Source organism: Bactrocera tryoni, chromosome 1, assembly GCF_016617805.1.
Source record: "Bactrocera tryoni isolate S06 chromosome 1, CSIRO_BtryS06_freeze2, whole genome shotgun sequence".
NCBI lineage: Eukaryota > Metazoa > Arthropoda > Insecta > Diptera > Tephritidae > Bactrocera > Bactrocera tryoni.
This window is the reverse complement of record NC_052499.1, coordinates 67826772-67845989: the sequence shown is the minus strand read 5'-3', so window position 1 is coordinate 67845989 and position 19218 is coordinate 67826772. Positions and strand designations below refer to the sequence as shown.

The window sequence follows — 19218 nt, the reverse complement described above, 5'->3', positions numbered from 1 at the left end:
AACCTAGCCTAACATAAGGCTTATTTTGAAGTTAAAAATATTCTCCCACAAGAATGGTATTTAAAATATGAAGTTATAAGAAAATCTCGAAGAATGCCTCGATAATGCAGTTGCTACTTCTAAAATAAATATTTATTGAATTATTAATATTTAACAATGTCATAAGAAATTTTATAAACAAAAATTATATAATACAATTGTAACGTATGTTGATAAAAAAACAATCTAACTTAAGCTAATACTTTCTATGATCCATCCTAAGTAGGAGCTAACACGCGTATAAACTCCTGGTATATTCGACATACCACACTTTGTCGGTCCGAAAGCCACAATACCCAATAAAGTATGACGGCCACTTGTATTTATGAGACCGGAGGAACCATCATCCATGAACGGACCACCACTGTCACCTTTAGAATAAAAACAAAGTGTACATATTTGCAGAACCATAATAATGCCGTTCTTATTTGTATTTGTTTCATATTAAGTGATTTTGAATATTACAAAAGCAAAAAGGACTAGACAACTTTCGAACAAGTTTTCAAGAACACTTACATAGTCCATATCGCAGGTTATAATGGTAAAAGCTTCTTCATTATACATACGTATACATATTAGAATGATCGTGAGAAAGACTAATATAGAGCTAATTATGTTCGTTGAGTTCGTTCTATGCAAAAAGCAACATTACTAAGCCAAACACCTCGATGATCTGAATACATCGAATATTTACCATCGTATTGCTTACCTCTACAAACGTCATTCATTGGGCCACCTTGAGCACACAATTGTGAAGGCGTGATTACGATGGGATCATTGAAATTCTCACTGAATTTCGCATAGGTAATTGCACACTCAGTCGTATTTACGATCGGCAAATTCAGATAACGCACCCGTGGACTACTTGTGTCGTTACCTGAAATTATTAATAAATAAATTTATGATTTTTATATTTTATTCAAAATTGAAGTTTCACATCATAAGACCAAAAAAATTAAATTAACACAAAATAATTACAAATTTAAAGAAAAAATAAACTGAAAACTTAACAAAAACTGAAACCTTCAACATCCGCTGTCCATCCGAGCGCTATACCAGGGCTGCCTATAAGCTGATCACGTACAGAAGCCGATAGATTTGGTGGTAAGCAAATTGGTGTGTAATCTGAGCACAAAAGAATATGTTGTTGTTGAAAATAAACACGAAAAAATATTGATAAAAACCATATTAAAGAAAGTCATAATAATAAACTCACCATTGGCTTCGCCGATAATTTTCACCAATGCAATATCATTGGCGTACTTCGGCTGATCATAGCTGGGATGTACGCGTACTTCGGCGATTTGATAGATACGCGATGCAATAGTGCAATTTTCGGTGCTGTTGGCAGTGCAATTTGGGGACAGTGCCACACCGCCGATGCGCACATGAGAGCTAAAGAGAAATTGTTGAAGTTTGAAGTAGACATTTATTATACTCTTCAATAATTATGAGAAAAGTTCTGGGAGCTTTAATATACTCACAGCTGCAGATCGCTCACGAGATTTATGACACAGTGCGCCGCGGTGAGAATATGCGATTGACTGACAACGGAACCGGAACAACGGTAGCTGATGACATTGCTGGCTGCAAGAAAGTTGAAATACTTTATTAAAATCCACAGCTTAATATTTTATGAGCAATAGCATTTTACATTCATACGATCGTAACAGACACTAAGAGTTTTAGTCTCTTAAAGGGTATTTGTATAATATAGAGTTATCTATATCGGAATGATCAGATTGACGACGAATTAATTTTTGAGTATATGTCTGCCTGGTCACCTAGGTCAAAACTTGATACAAATTCCAGACGTTAAATTTAACGAGACTTATATTTAGCGTTTACTTGATCCCACGTTTCAAATGGAAAAAGGTTTGCTTCAAAAATGAAGTACAGAGTTGGTGCGGGGATATTCTGTCCAGATTAGGCATAAGACATAAGATTTTCAGCTGCCTGTCCACTGTGGTATATTTCACGCAGAGGTCTTTGCTATTGGGAAAGCCGCGAAGCTAGCTCTAATCCATCAGGAGATAGGCATCAGAGTTAACATCTCGGTGGACAGCCAAGCAGCAATCAAGGCAATAACCAGAAATGTCTTGGGTAGCAGGGCAGAAGGGGAACAAGGAGCTTCACTTCTACCGGGTACCAAGTCATAAAGGCATCGAAGGCGATGAGATAGTGGACGAGATTTGAAAGAGTGGTGTACAGCTGTCCCACGAAAACGTGATTGATATTGGTAAACCCATACATTGCCTATACGACGATCTGGGTAGGAGCATGGTAAGGAAGACCAATACGGAATGGAGCTCTCTACCTTGCGGCAAAACTGGAAAAATCTGTGTAAAGTGGTAGATTATAAATTCCTACTGGCACTCGATAAAAGGGACTGTAAAAGCATGATCGGAATACTCACTGGTCACAGTCTGGTAACGCAAAGGTCTGCAGAATGGGACTGATATATCGAGATGGCTGCAGGAAACGTCAGGAACAAGTGAAGCCACAGTGTCTGTTGAAACTTACTTCAAGCGCAGATATCCTAAAATATGACTACTCGTGGACTAAGTAACGGCGCTCCATCTGGTTTTAATAAGACCCAAAACTGGTATATGCGTGGCTCTTTAGCCTACCAGACTAACCTAACCTAACCTATATTTTTCTGCTTTAGTGTCAAAAGTTTATGAAATCGAGCTAAATATCCCCCAACTCTGATACAACGAACTTCCGATCAACTTGTTAACTGTAATCGTACTTAATCAATTTTTGCGTATTTATCTCAACTGATTTCTATTTTGTTATAGTTCTTTTTCGTTACAGTAATACTGCAAGTTCAATATGACTGATACGGCCGAAGCCGAAGACAGCGAACTCAAAACTGATGTTAAAGAAGAAAAACCCACTCTAATGACGAAGCTAACAAATTCCATTACTTCGTTAACGAATAACAAAGATGGTCGATTTCAAATGAGCGAGAGCAATTGGTCGCTTTTAAAGTGCACGCTCGTCTTTCTGTTCGGTGTTGTGCTGACCAAGAAAATGCAGAAGGTGGTTAATGAAATTATGTGAAGTTCACGTGTGTCTAAGCGAACATGAAATGCAAACAATTGCCTAAATGAGATTCCAAACTTACTTTTATTAATGTATGCTATGCGCGAAATCCAGGGGTACAAGCGTTCGCCAGTGCCGGCGTCCATATCAGCCATGCCACAGCGTGCTACATTCACTTTGGATTGTTCTAACGGTTTACGCGTTGGCTTCTTAGTAGTGGTTGTCGTTGTTGTCGTCGTCGTAGTTGTTGTTGTTACTGTTGTTGTTGGAAATTTTAGTGGCCGATTTAAGCGTCTATCATCCGGATAAACAATGGGACCATCATTGATGGGTCTAAAGAAAATGCGTGGATATTCCTCTTCACCTGCGCCATATTCATTGCTATCGTACACATTTTCACGATCATATTCGTATTCGTGATGACGATTGTGATGTGGAAAGTAACTATCTTCGCCAAAATTATGGTGATGCTTATGTGAATGTTGCTTGAAATTTTTTTGATCCGAACCTCCACTTCCGTAGTGTTTCTTTCCCTCACCATTCACTTCATGAGAGGCAACTGATTCTTCGTAGAATGAATGTGGAAAGTTTCTTTGTGTTTTTGGATCTATAAAATCAAACACATCCGTTTCATCGTAAAATTCTTTAGATCTGCGTTTAGTTGTTCTGCCATCGGTGGTGGAGCTTGCGGCCAACAACATTTCGGTGAGTGCGTCGATGCCTGTGGGAAATTGTGTACTGCCCCACACCCAAACATCGGGATCTGTGCTGCGGTAGGCATCGATGTCGGTTGCATGTAGTCGCGTCGTAATTTTGTGGTTTGCATAGGTTGTGGGGCAACACACAAGCGGATCCAGACCGGCATAACCACAACCGGCACTCTGTACTATTTTGTATATCATGTCAGCTTCATGTGGTTTGTGATTCAAGAGCAAATAAGCAATTGGTTCGCACTCTTTAACGGGTATGCAATTACATTTGGGCACACCGGTGGACAGGGAAATGCCGAGGATGACTGAAAATAGCAAAAAGCATAGACATTAGTGTGGAGTTGCTTGGATGAAAATTCGATTACTCAAATTATTTAATGCTATGGTAAAATACTGAAAGGTGAATAAAAAAATTTTGTTTTTCTAGACAACACTTCCTGCAGAAATAATAAGGATAATATTCTGGGAAGAAAATATTCAAATGCAGCTCAAATTTAATAATAAATGTTTTCTCAACTGCGCTTACTATGGGATTCTAATAAGTACTAGTAATAGCTTGATCGGGCGATAGTAGCGGTTCCACAAGAGAAATTAAGCGTCATGTACACATTTTCGTATTGTATTTGATTCGAGTCGGACTTCTAGTTTGGTTTTGGTTTGGGTTTGGGTATCAGAAAACTATCGGCTTGATGTTTGCCACTAGTGAGCTCTTCAAACATCTTAACGTAATCATTAGACCAATTCACAGTAGCATGTGAAAACAGAGATCAAGGAACAAACGAAACAGTAGAGACATCACTCAGCTAGGCGGCTCGGAAAAAGCGAAGACTGTCCTATCCTTTCGAAAGGAAGTCCACAAGGTATAATCTACAACAATTCGCGGGAGGAGGGCAACTGATATAAAATGAGAAAAGAAATGTGGTGGCACCGATGCAGATGATAGCGGCCGTATTGCGCACCAGATTGGCTGAAAACCACAATAGGGAACACCAAAATTTGTCACGGCACTACAAGAGGCTGCCCACCAGTAGGAGAGCTCCCTGTTATGGAGCCTTGTCGTGGACGAACTGCAAGCTTTGCTAACTAACAATGGAATCCACTGTCAAGGATATGCAGACGAAATTGTTATCATAGCCAGAGGAAAATTGGAGGGCACTCTCTTCGATATCGTACAAAGGGAACTGGGCCTAGCCAAGAGACGGTGAAAAAGAGTTAGACTAAACACCAACCCCATGAAGACGACCATCGTCTCGTTTACGAGACGCAGGTCTCTGCCTGGCCTCAGGAACCTAACCCTCGGGGGCAGAGAGGTAAAAAAAATTACTAATATGGTTAAATATCTCACGCTGGATTCCACTCTGTGTGCAGTACAATCAAGTGGTGTACGACGGCTCGAAAACGTTGGGAGAAATTGGCGCAGGGGGACTACCCACCAAACTTTCCATACCTATGAGAAGTTTTCCGAGCATATTCCAAACAAAAGTCGTCGCCATAAGTCGGTGCGTAAAGACTCTAAAAGTTAATCGTCTAATTTCTAAAATTTTCGTTTTTCTTTATAAGCTAAGTACTTATCAGACAGTCCTCGTAGATTGAAATAGTTTAGGTACTCGAATAGAAAAACCGAATGGTTTTGTTTATGCGAAAATCAAATTAAAATAAGAAGACTTGCAAGTAATTAATTAAGTCTAGATTATAATCTATATATGAATATTCTTTACTATATATATATGTAAATGAAAAATGTGGAATTAAATTATAAAAATAAAAAGGTTACTAACTACTGAACTGATTTTTAATTTATTAATATTTTCTCAACTCAAATAGCAGTATAAATCGAAAAAAATGTCGTTTTTAAAAGCTAACTTCGAATATTATTAAATACCTATTAATTATTAATATGAATACTACTTTTTTACTCAATCTCTTGAAAAAAATTGATCTAATACTCATAAAAAAGTTGACTTTGTCATATAGTGTTCCAAGTGTGATGTAGAATGTAATTAATATCTTTACTGTACTGTACTACATACTCTCTCATTTAAAAAATATTGCATCTCATCTTCAATTTTTGTTTACAAAATGCTCTGAATTCTGGTTTTTCTTCTTGGTATTATTGCTAAACAGTGTAGAGGTAAAGCTTGATCATTCAGTTACAATTGTCGTTATTTTTACTGCTTCCAAATTGCGTTTGAGCTTTTACAGCATTAAATTGCACTGCAATTAATTAACTTTGTATCATCATTTAAACGTTTTTTTTAAGATATCGCTTTCGAGGAAAATTACATATTGATTTCAGCGGAAAACTAAGGAAGTTAATATCAGGTTGCTCTCAGCAAGTTAAGTTAAAATATTGAGTAAATTCTTGGTGTAAATGATATGATTATCACTATCACGTCAAGCCATTCAGAGGCGGCTTCGAAGTTTCTTAAGAAACACATTCACCGTGACCGCGAAAAAACAGAGGTGATTTTTGGGAATTAAAACAAGAAAAAATGTTAACTTCGGCTGCACGGAAGCTAATATACCCTTCATAGGTGCATTTTTTTTAGTAACTATGTGTTCAGTTTAATCTGAACAATTTTTTCGGAGATAATATTATTACCTTAAGCAGTAACCCATGTCAAATTTCGTGATGATACCATGTCAAATGCGAAAGTTTTCCATACAATCCCTTGATTCCGATCGTTCGGTTTGTATGGCACCTATATGCTGTAGTAAACTGATCTGAACAATATCTTCGGAGATTACATTGTTGCCTTAGAAAATAATCTGTAACAAATTTCGTGAAAATATCTTGTCAAATGCAAAAGTTTTCCATAGGAGAACTTTTTTCCGATCGTTCAGTTTGTATGGCAACTATATGCTATAGTTAACCGATCTAAGCAATTTCTTTGGAGATTACATTGTTGCCTTAGAAAATAATCTATACCAAATTTCGTAAATATATCTTGTCAAATGCAAAAGCTTTCCATACAAGAACTTTTTCCAATCGTTCAGTTTGTATGGCAGCTATATGCTGTAGTAAACTGATCTGAACAATATCTTCGGAGATTACATTGTTGCCTTAGAAAATAACCTGTGCCAATTTTTATGAAGATACATTGTCAAATGTGAAAGCTTTCCATACAAGAACTTGATTCCGATCGTTCAGCTTATATGGCAGCTATATGTTAAAGTGGTCCGATATCGGCAGTTCCGACAAATTAGCAGCTTCTAGAAGAGGAAATGACGTTTGCAAAGTTTCAAAACGATATCTTAAAAACTGAGGGACTAGTTCATATATATACAGACAGACAGACGGACATGGCTAAATCACGAAGTTTGTAACACCCAGAAGGAAGCGCCGGAAATCCTATAAAGTATACATATGTATATGTATATAAATGAACAGTATGTTGAGCTGAGTCGACAAACTTAATATACCCTGTTCTGGGTATAAAAAAGTACAAATTAAAATGTTTTAAAGTTGCCATAACTTCTTTTACAAATTCAGGCCGTCATAAAAATGTAACTATAATATTTTTTCTAATAAAGTTAAATTTATTTTATGACGCATATTTCAAATGAGTGATATAAAAAACTTTATTGAACATGGGCATCAATCATTAGTCAATAGCAGCACGCACAGTTTTTATTGGTAGGGAAGTAACGATATTTTGAGACGGCATACCACAGGTCATGTTCTCTACCACAAACTGTAGTTCAATGGATTCAAATTTGGACTTCCGGACGCTTTAAGCGCGTTGTCAAAAGATTACCAGTTGATAGAGGGTCCACTTTCATGAGGAGATCGTCTAGAATAAGTCTTGACATTGATCTGGTCAATATATCCATTTCCCTTGACATAATTTTCAGCTTTCTAAGGGAATTTCTGCGATTGGAAACTTTGTAATAGAATATATGGCAAGACTAAGCATATATGTATATGTATTTATAATGAATAAACACAAAGAAATTAAAAATATTAATATATTTTATATATATTTTAGCGAGTTATTCGCTTTTTTCAAGTAACTAAAAAGTTGTCCATTGCTGAAATGATTGCGGCCAACCAATCGGAAATACAGTTCATAATAGGCAAAAACATTTACAAAATAAGCAGAAAAAGTAAAAATGATCAGTTGTTTTCTTCGAGTTGCAACTGTAGCCAATTTGAAAAATGTAGTTTTCAGATAAGGATATACTAGTGCTGATTGCACGGCTGATTGCTGTAACTAGAAAAATATTTTAAATATAAAATTAATATTTTAGTACGTTATTTTTAATGCCATAAGCTACAAAAATATGCTAGAAATAAAAAAAAAAATTATTTTTCGAAACTTCATACTCGTGGTGCCTCTTAAAAGAGGAATACATATTTTTTTATAAAGGAATCGTCTCAGTGTGAACCCCCGAAAAATCACTGATTTTCGCGATTGTTTTTTGTAATTTTGAAATTATCAATCAGTCAGATTTTTTTTTTATAAATAAATACATTCATTACGAATACAAAATGATTTTTTTTAATGTTTATTTATTGGGTGTATAGTAGTTAAATAAATTGTTGAAATGAGAAGTAAAAAAGGGCCTGTACATTGTCCACGATTGCAGCCGCAATTTTGGTCTAAAACAATAATTTCAAAAAGCTTATTAATCTTCGTTCTTTCGAAATTTGACAAAATGGCGGCGGTTTGAACAAAAAGTATCGAATTTGGCCCTTTTTTCAACAGTTTTTCGTGAAAAAAAGAAAATTAATAAAAAAAGCTTCCATAACGCGATAGAAAATGCCGTGGGAAATGTTCTCTCCAAAGTGGAACTAGATAACTTCAAAACTCTTCCTTTGAGAGTGGTAACCGTTTTCAGAAACACCATTCTGAGAAAAACGCTATGTTCCCCACACTGTTCCTTTTCTACAAGAAACGCTGTAGCGACCGTAATAATTAGAATTTCGATTTCAAAATTTTAAAAAATGTTTATTACACTCTATATAATGCAACAAAAAAAAAATCGATTTCTCGAAAATTTCACACCGAGACGATCACTTAAAGATAAACTGGAGCTGATTGCACGGAATTGCTACACTTTAGAAAGCTATGTACATATATCCCAAAAAATATTCGAAATATAAAATTAAAATTTTGGTACGTTACTTTAAAGGTATAGGCTACAGAAATATGCAAGTGCGCCTCTTGAAGAGGAATACAATTTTTTATGTTAAATTTGCGCAAAATCTAGACTTAATTTATAGCAAGTGATTATTATTTTAATCCGGTTTTTACATAAACAATTTTACTCTTTTTAATTTATTATTATATTTATTAAATTTACATAACCGGGTTCAGAACCTTACATTTATTTTATTTAGAATAAGTATTTCATCTACACTTGTTACAATTTGTACATAAATATCGCAGCAGTCCAACACTCCTACACGGTGGAACTGCAAGTTCGTGCCCGAAGTCTTTTGTTTTATGACAATGGTTGCCGGCATATGGCTGACGCATTGCGTCACAGTCAAGGGCAAAACGTTTAGCTTATACTTAATACAAGCATACATACATGTTCGTAAAGAAACAACATAAGAAACTCGTTAAACGCATATTCGGCAAACTGACTCGTGATTACATTAATGCAGAGCCAGACTAAATTTACCTTAGCGTTGACAAAATTTGAAAGAAAAAAATTAGTTCGAGTAAGCCTAACTTAGGCATCACGCCTGCTAATTGCAGAAGCTTGTTTTTGTATGACAATTTTTTTTGTTTTGTCTTTTTTTTGCTTTAGTCGTTTTTTTTTTTGTTTTTGAAATCAGATAACATGTGTCACACGCTCTTGCCGCTTAATCGATTTTAAGTCTTCAGAAATTCTATGGAAAATCCCAATGCCACTCATGATTATTTAAAACAGCATTTCGGACTAAAATGTCATTAGATTTAATAAATTACTATGCACGTATTTATGAATGAGTTGACATGCTTTCATACATTGTAAATCGGAAGTAGTAAAATTGTGGTAAAAAATTATTTTAGAAAAAAAAAAATTTTGAAAAAAAATATTAAAAAAAAATTGTGAGAAAAAATATTTTGAAAAAAAAAAATTTTAGAAAATATTTTGAGATTTTTTTTTATCCGAGTTGCGCCTCAATCCTATTGTGCATGACTATTAATAACGACTTCATGGTTTTTGCGAGCAATAGGAAGTGCATGCACATTTTGCTAGATTTTTCACTTAAATACTCTTATATATGTACATATCTATACCAAAATCCACACCCACTTCATCAGGAACAACATTCTTCAAAGTTTAAGCGCCGCAGCATACTTCTATATACATACGTTTGTGTGTATGTATGTATGCTTGTTTAAATGTTTGTAAGTATGTATATAAGCATGCACTATAAACATACTCACCTTTATAAAATGTATACAAAATCAGCAAACAACTCCACCGGCGCATTGTTTATTTATTTTTTTTTTATTTTTATTCACACCTGTATATTTTTAATAAAAGCTTTAACACACTTATTGTTGTTGTACACACAGCACATTCAGCGCAGACAGTTCTGCGTCAGTGTTGACGCTAATAGACAAGTTTAAGCGTCCAACTGCGAAAACGGACAGATTTAATTAGTTCGATCTACAAATTGGGCTTCGATTGGCTTCACTTGCATGGGCGCGCACTCGAAAAAGTAATTTTTTATTTTGATTTATTTGCACATCTGCACTTATATAGTAGTGTGAACTGCTTAAAATACACTGCTTTTCTACAGTTTTGAAAATATAATTATTTTTTCCGTTAAAACTACAGCTTCCCACGAGTAGCTTTTATCAACCAACACGTTTCGCGCTCAACTCGTTATTGAAACGGTTTCAAAAAAATTGTGTTTATTTGAGCGTATAAAGGCCGGAAATACGGAAAGGCAGCAAGTGGAGAATGAATAAATGATAAACATATGTAGTACTGCGCAACAACAATATATGTTAATGCGGCGAAAAAAACTGTTTTATAAACTTTTTTGTATGCAGCAAAGAATAGCGCCGTTTCGGTTAACCTTAGCAGCAGTGTGACGAAACCGGAGCAGTAAATCTGTACAGCATAAGCGCTGAAGAGGTGGGGTCATACAGTGCAGGCTACAGTGTGTTCATATGAGCAATGTGGTAGACAAAAATTTCTGTCTAAAAATTAATTTTAATTTGAATTTTTATTTTGTTAATATTTGGAGGTCAAAAATTACACAATTTAATTTTAATGAATAAATTCAAATTTAATTAATTTTTATTTTTATTTTGTCTAAAATGATACTTTTTAATGTTAATTAATTAATTCAAATTTAATTCATTTTAATTTTTTTTGTTAATATTTGGAGGTAAAAACACACTCTTAACATCAAATGTCCAATATCTTAGGCAATCAGCTCTTTTACGAATTTCCGGGCAACAAGTTCCAACTAAACATTTATATAATATATATTTTGTGAATTTGTTGTTGTTGTTGGTGTAGCGGCAGAATTCTTTCGAGTTACATAGACCCGACTGTCCTGGGAACGGGGTTTTGTGAAATTCGTACACGTTCATAAGATCTCACCGAAACCATTCGAAATTGAAATATAATTGACACAAACCGGGGTAGAATTGGTTGAATATATAATGTTGCTTTATATAATGACGGTCGGGTTTACGAATAGAAATGGACCTGAGCTCACATCCGACAAAGCATAGTGACTTTGCCACAGTCTCCCTCCTTCGGTGCATGAGGGTCTTTTGATCCATTTATGTATGCTTGGCGTTAGGTCCAGCCCCAAAATTTCGACTAACTTAAGACAATTATAGAATTTAGTGTACTTTAAAAATCTGCGATTCATTTTAAAAATTTCTAAAAAAAATTTCACACCGACTCTGACGCGTTTAAAGTTTTGGGAGCCGATTACACTAGGTTAAAAAAAAACTCCTTATAAATACGCTCATATGCCCCAAACTATTTGCCAGATCAGTTTCATATATTTATAGAATATTCTTAAATATGCCTAGCGAGTGTCGGAGAGATATGGAAAACCAGATTTTTAGAAATTTACAGGCGTTTTTGATCTTTGCCTTTCCCACTATTTTAAAAACTCCAAACGGCGTCGAAATAATTTTAACAGTACCACTATTAAGTGCTACAATTTCCCAACAAAATATCTAAGAACTTATTTTCAAATTTTTAGTTTGTAGTTTATCACACTGTGCTACATTGGTTCGGAATATTAATTACTAATGCTGATGAGATTATTGCAAATCGATATTTGAATACAATAGTTGATTAAAGCGGCTATGTGTGTTTGTGTTACAGAGTGACGTATGTATGTAGTCTCTATAATGAGTAATAGGCTGGTGAATTGCAAATCAAAACACAAAACGGATATTTGCAAAAATGAAAATTTATTTATTATTTTTTTTTTTTCGTGAGTGTTAAACCCACAATTGTACAAAAAATTACCACAAATATTACACGGAGTTTTTTATTAATTTTGTTCAGTTAAGAAATTGATAAAAAATAGATATATGTATGTATGTATGTATATACTTAGACTAGTTGCTTTTTAATCTAGAATTAAAAATGGAAATGCTATGTTTTGAACATAATTTAAATGGAATGGTATGATTTCGAGCAATTACTTTATATATAAAATAAATTATTTCATTTTGATTATTTTGTGTAGATCATTGGAAATTTTGTATTAAATGCAATTGTTGCAGAAGTTTTTTTAGCACATCTCATTTCATACTTTGTAAATCTAATTCAGTTATTCACTTAAATGCGTTGATCTATACCGGTAATTGAATGAGTTGTTTCAGAATAATCAAAGTCGATTAGCCCAGTTATCGTCTTTTATATGAGATGTGAATGTAGATAATTAATTCCATATTTGTTCTTGCTTACTATTAGTAGCCATGCTAAAGCCGGTAAATAACTGCTATTTGATGTTTCTTTTCTTTTTATGGATCAATTGATGCTTTTATGCGACAGTGGCAGTGGTAGTTGCAATGCTATCGACTACAGCTATATTTTCTTCTAATGCACTTTGTGCTTGTATTTGAACTTGTTCATCTGGTTCCAAAAGTAACTGTGCATTATTAATAGAATTTTCGATAGCAGTATCTGTGACCACGGTTGATATAGGATTTGTGTTTTCATTCGTATTATTGTCATCGACTGGAGTTTCATTATTTAGTGCTTCTACAATATGGCTCTCCAAATTACCTGACACCTCTGCAACCTCATTAGATTCGTCTACTACTTCAGGAGTTATTTTATTCTCTGCATTTTCTTCATTAACTTCATCGCCTGTTTCTGCCGCGACTGTATCGCCGTTACAACCATTCACATGTTCGTTAGCATTAGGCGTAATTTCGTTTGTGATCTTTTCGCCCACTTTCGAATCTATTTCGGTAACTTTTTCCTGCAACTTCAATTTTAATTCTGCAGGCCATTTTTTGTTCCACTCGCGGAAGAGTTTTATCTAACAAAAATTAAATAGTATATTACAAAAATTTATTTTATTATTTATGAAAAAATGTTGAGTAAATAGAATACTAAATACTAACAAATAGCTTATATTACAATCACAACAAAAATAAAAGATGGAGGCATTAGAAGTGAATATATGCTTTAGTTTATGTTAGTTATTTCATTTCATTTAATTTTTTGATATGCATTCGATTTTTTTTATATAACAGTTACTATACTTACCCTGCATTGGAATAAACTCATTGGCTTATCTTGAATGCTGCTTTGGGACACAGAATTTACAATGCCGTTCATATAAACCTCGTTAGGGCCTCCCTGCTGTAGATACTCTAACATCACCGGTACAAAGTCATCGCGTTGCAACTCACTCCACTCGTTAAACCACTGTATGATGTAACGGAACTCGCCATCAATTGATAAATTGTTCATAGCCATTACTATGGCCTAATATTCTAATATTTGTGATATTTTGCAACCAATATACGCCAAAAATTTATGGATTAAGTTGCAATTCACAGAAATTTTAACTGTTTTTGTCGACTGAGTCACTTTGTTTAGTCCAACTACCTCGACATCTGAATTGAAATCAACTAAACTTTAATTCTTTCACTTTTGTATACGTAAATTATTTAAAGCTGATCTTTTCTTATTGCAGCACTCGCTCACTCGACTGCACAAATGCAAATGCTATTACCGCTCTCATTTCAGCCCAGCTTACCTTTTCCAAACGACTTAGCTTTCTGAGCTCTGCGCAACAGTTTTCTTCGACTAGCAAAGTCAAAGAAGAAAAACTAGAATCTTATTGCTTAAAGACGTACGAATGCACATTTGGATATAATGCAGTCTTGTTTTGTTCGTATGTACCTATGAACAATTTCCATTTACAAACAGACTTTACACATATTAAACGCTGGCTTGAATTTGAATTTGTGAGTTTACAATTATTACAGTTTTTAATTTCTTTACTTTTCAAATTTTGTGCAAATTATTATTGCAATCACAATTATAAAAATACATTTCAGTTTTGTTTTTTCTTTTTATTTTCAATTGTAAATAAAGTGCTGTCAAAAAGCTTCAAAGCTGCCAACATGCGAGGAGATAACGTTTACAGCAGATAAAAAGGGGAGAAGTTATGGAGTATACAAAAAGTAGAGGTAACAATATCTTAATATATTAAATTATTAACTAAATGGGTACTGCCTGGGTAAAAAATTTTATTTTCCCGGGACTACCTAAAAAATTTTTAAAAGAAAAGCTATTCTTTCGCACGATAGCCTTGAATTGGTAAACGAAACTCACATTGATTTATATCAAAACATTATTATCAACTCCACAGAATTACCCAGGTAAAATTTTCCGTAACCGTTTTTCGAAATAGGTCTTGGGCTTGGCAAAATCAATTTAAAAAATTAATAAAATAAAATCCCCGCCTTATCATAAAACATATGTTATCTGGCATCACTTAAATCATATGTCAAAAAATTTCCTTTTCTAGACGAGCACCTTTTTTCATTTCAGAAACTCAAGCAGGTAAATCGAGAGAAAAGTTAGAATGCAGTAATTATAATTTCTTAAAGACATTAAATTAAGAAAACTATTTAATTTTCGGTACAAAGTATATAAAAATAAGGACGCGTTTAGCAAACACAGAATTCATACATAATCAAATCATATAGACCTCAGCGCCAACGCATTCGCTTGCACGAGTATCAAACCCCCTATAAAGGAAGTGCAGCATACGAATCAGTGATAAAGGAATAAAAAATTGTGAAGAAAATTTAAGGGAAAATTGCTGGAAACATGTCGGCGGCGCAAGTTGAAGTGCAGCAAAACAACGAGGATAAAACATTGGATGGAGTGAGTAAAGCAGTCGCTAAAGGCACCGACTCAACCGCCTCCACCCTCAATAATGCGTTAAATGAGAATAATAATGCAGTGGAAAAGACCACTAAAATGGATACGTCAACAACAACGCAAGAGGCAACTAACAATGGTGTCGATGAACAAAAGGATTTAGCAGAAAATTACAAAAATCAGGGAAATGAGCTGTTAAAAAGTAAGTTAAAATTAGTGTTGACACTAACCAAGTAATACTTATATGACCATAGAAAACATAAATTAGTTGTATAAGATTCGCGTGGATTAATTATTTTAATGTCGTTGCTCTTTCGTTTAATACGTACGCGCGTGTGTTACAACTAAAAACATTGCGCGCACCCTTAATCGTGCTTCATTCTAACCTTAAACTGTGCGATACCTCACAACAACATAGACGGCAAATATTGAGTATGACAACCCGCCGAACCGATTCCCGTCTATCGTCTTAACGTTTTTGCTACTAATATAATATATGTAGTTGTCATTAGGTGTTAATTGGTCTCCGATAATGTAAATTTAATTTGGAGACGATTCGAAAAGTACAAAGTCAAAATGTTGAATGCATAGCTAATTTATATTTATCGAAATTATGTAAATTAATAAATATCAAAATTTTTCATACCTATAATACTATTGCTACCAATTTAACTTTGTATTCGCAGATAAGGAATTCACTAAAGCAATTGAAATGTACACGAAAGCTATAGAGTTATGTCCCTGTGCAATATACTATGCCAACCGTTCACTAGCTCATCTGCGAGAAGAGAGTTTTGGTTACGCTCTGCAAGATGGCATTGCCGCTGTTAAAGCGGATCCAACGTACTTGAAGGGCTATTACCGTCGTGCCGCAGCTCAAATGTCACTTGGTAAATTCAAGCAAGCGTTAGCCGACTTTGAATATGTAAGTAAAGTTGATTTTTATTTATGTTATACAAAAAAATATAATTTTGTTATTAAATTTAAAATTATAGGTCTCAAAATGTCGACCCAATGACAAAGATGCTAAACTTAAGTATACGGAATGCAATAAAATAGTTAAAATGCGTGCTTTCGAACGTGCCATCGCGGTTGATACACCCGAAAAAACGTTAGCCGAAATGTACAAAGAATTAGAAGATATAGGTAAAGCCAATGTGCAATTAGTGGCATGACCATCGTTTTCAATCCGCTTTTATTTATTTATAATAAATTATAGCTATCGAAGATGCTTATACGGGGCCGGCCCTCAAAGATAACAAAGTAACATTGGAATTCATGTTGGAACTAATGGAGCATTACAAAAACCAAAAAATCTTGCACCGTAAATACGCTTATAAAGTACGTATTGAATATAATTCGCAATAGAGTTTTTAAGTAGATAATTTCATTTCTTTTACATACTTACATACATACATATATCATATCATAATCGTTTATAGATTAGATTAGTATGTCTAATACCACCTAAATGTTCGCGCTCATATCTCTCATTACATACTAAACATTCATTCAGCTTTTTGTTAGCCTACCTTATATCTGTATTTATAAGAAAAAAAACTCACTCAATTGTTTTTCAGATACTCTGCGATGTTGACGAATATATGCGGACGCAACCCTCGCTCGTTGACATTAATGTACCCGATGAATCGAAATTTACAATTTGTGGCGATATTCATGGTCAGTTCTATGATCTTATGAATATCTTCAAAATAAATGGCTTGCCATCGCCGACGAATCCATATCTATTCAATGGCGATTTCGTTGATAGAGGCTCATTTTCTGTTGAGTGTATATTCACACTTTTCGGTTTTAAACTTTTATACCCGAATCACTTCTTTATGTCTCGTGGTAAGTATAAAGACAAATTTTAGTAATCTTTTAGTTACTTATGAAATTTACTAATATTAATTGTATCCATGTCTTTTAGGCAACCATGAGAGCATTAACATGAATCACATGTACGGCTTCACTGGTGAAGTATCGGCAAAATATACCTCCCGCATGGCTGATATGTTTACGCGTGTATTCAATTGGTTGCCGCTCTGCCATTGCATCAATAAGAAGATTCTTGTTATGCATGGTGGTCTGTTTTCGAAAGACAATGTCGTTTTAGATGACTTACGCTGCATCGACCGCAACTGCCAGCCACCCGAGGAGGGACTCATGTGTGAACTATTATGGTCCGATCCGCAGGCATGGCCAGGTCGTGGACCCTCGAAACGTGGTGTGGGCATACAATTCGGACCCGATGTTACAAAGACATTTTGTAAACGAAATAATCTGGATTATGTTGTACGCAGTCATGAAGTCAAAGATATGGGCTACGAAGTCACACACGATGGCCAATGCATTACAGTGTTTTCCGCACCTAATTACTGGTAAGTTACGTCGATTTGTAATCTAATTAGCATGTAATAAATGCAACAATATCGGAATATCGTATATCTAAAATCGCAATATCGTAACTAAAATTGTTTACCGTAATTTTTCTAACAGCGATACTATGGGCAACATGGGCGCATTTATAACAATAAAAGGCAATGATTTGAAACCGAATTTCAAGTCATTCGAATCTGTGGTAAGTATATTCATAAAAGCTTTTTAACCGCACACTTTGAAAGTCTGTGAATTTAATGGAAAATTTTCGCTTCATTACAGCCTCATCCTGATGTAAAGCCAATGGCATATGCAAACAGCTTAATGAGCATGCTCTCCATGTAGTTTAAGTTAACTTTGTATAGTAATATAAAATTGGGCTGGCGTTTAAGCAAGTATTGTATATCTTAAACAAAAAAAAAAACAAAAGAAAAAACAAAAATCAATAGACGATAAAACAAAAATATCAGCATGTCGTATGAATACTACCGCATTTTGAACTCAAAAATTGCTCACGAAATAAAGTCACAGAGTTTCACATTTATAAAGAGAAAAAACGTAAACTGGTGCTTAGTATAGAATCCCTAAAATAAAGAACATGCTAACTACAATCTATTTTTAAACTAGAATGGTGAAAACGTCAATACTATCTAATTTTAATAGTATAACATATTGAGAACCGTAAATTCACTATATTCGTAATACGCAGTTTTTTAGCGTAAAAACCCGCTTCCTAAAAGCTTGGCTTTGTTAAATTTTAATTTGCAAATTACAAAACAAAAAATGCAGCGAATATTAAATTAAATCACATAACTTATAAAATCCTGCAAATACGTATTGATTTGTTTGATATTTGTTTTAAATTTTTAAAGTCGAAAATAATGTTTGTTAAAAAGTTAGTGTGCGACTTGCACAATTTTTTTATTTTTATTTTTCATCGCGCTGTTTACCAATTTTCAATTGTTTTGCAAATTTTATCAAACTAACGAAAATGCGTTTAAGTCAACCAATATCGAAATTACGCCACATTTTAGTTTTATTTTACATTAAACACGTATATACAACTGTAAAAAAATGTATAGAAATAGAGAATGGAAAATATGTTTTGCTATGAATATATCCAAAAGCGTCGTTTTATTCATTATATAAATATATACATATATGTATATCCTAATTAAGAACTCTTATGCAAAAAGCGCTAAGCACTGTCAAGGTTGCAAATAATATATCAAAAAAAAATAATTTAATATTTTACAATATATTTAATATTTTAATTCTTTTTTTTTAATGCCGAAAATCTTAATTAAAATAATTAAATTAATTTATCACAAATACCTGATTGAAAAAAAATATTTTAATCTTAAATACGGGATTAAGAATAATAAAAAATTTAATTCCAATGATCGGATTAAAATTAAAATTTTTAATTTTTTCCCCAAATACCGGATTACAAAAAAACTTTAATTTCAAATAAGGGAAACATTAAAAAAATTTAATTCCAAAAACCGGACTCAATTTTATTTTCAATTTTTAAACCTAAAAACCATATTGTAAAATAAAAAATCTTAATTAAATTAATTTTTAATCCAAAATGCCGGATTGAAAATAAAAAAAAATTACTCCAACAACCGGATTAAATTACTTTTTTTGTTTTATCCCAAATACCGGATTGAAAAATAAAAGATATATTTTAATTCCAAATAAG

The 19218-nt window shown here is 33.8% G+C and overlaps 3 protein-coding genes across 5 annotated transcripts; 1 reads left to right on the top strand and 2 right to left on the bottom strand.

Moving 5' to 3' along the window:
• Positions 1-160: 160 nt before the first annotated feature.
• Positions 161-10528, bottom strand: LOC120782502. Its single transcript, XM_040114810.1, has 7 exons — positions 10184-10528; positions 3170-4102; positions 1524-1626; positions 1256-1434; positions 1063-1164; positions 749-916; positions 161-410 (listed from the first exon to the last, which is right to left on the bottom strand). The coding sequence occupies exons 1-7, from the start codon at positions 10227-10229 to the stop codon at positions 226-228; spliced, it is 1716 nt and encodes a 571-aa protein (XP_039970744.1). The 5' UTR covers positions 10230-10528; the 3' UTR covers positions 161-225.
• Positions 10529-12475: 1947 nt separating this feature from the next.
• LOC120766309 lies at positions 12476-14267 on the bottom strand. 2 transcript variants are annotated; one of them, XM_040091726.1, is made up of 3 exons: positions 13999-14267; positions 13503-13855; positions 12476-13272 (listed from the first exon to the last, which is right to left on the bottom strand). In XM_040091726.1, exons 2-3 carry the CDS (start codon positions 13713-13715, stop codon positions 12769-12771), a joined length of 717 nt encoding a protein of 238 aa, XP_039947660.1. In that variant the 5' UTR covers positions 13716-13855; positions 13999-14267; the 3' UTR covers positions 12476-12768. The 2 variants fall into 2 exon arrangements, with proteins under 2 accessions (XP_039947660.1, XP_039947659.1); XM_040091725.1 differs by having other exon boundaries at positions 13503-14267.
• A 519-nt stretch (positions 14268-14786) lies between these two features.
• Positions 14787-18639, top strand: LOC120782206 (serine/threonine-protein phosphatase 5). 2 transcript variants are annotated; one of them, XM_040114358.1, is made up of 9 exons: positions 14787-14810; positions 14897-15336; positions 15821-16059; positions 16130-16280; positions 16354-16475; positions 16715-16985; positions 17065-17515; positions 17634-17715; positions 17796-17888. In XM_040114358.1, exons 2-9 carry the CDS (start codon positions 15081-15083, stop codon positions 17856-17858), a joined length of 1635 nt encoding a protein of 544 aa, XP_039970292.1. In that variant the 5' UTR covers positions 14787-14810; positions 14897-15080; the 3' UTR covers positions 17859-17888. The 2 variants fall into 2 exon arrangements, with proteins under 2 accessions (XP_039970292.1, XP_039970293.1); XM_040114359.1 differs by lacking the exon at positions 14787-14810 and having other exon boundaries at positions 14817-15336; positions 17796-18639.
• The last annotated feature ends 579 nt before the right edge of the window (positions 18640-19218 follow it).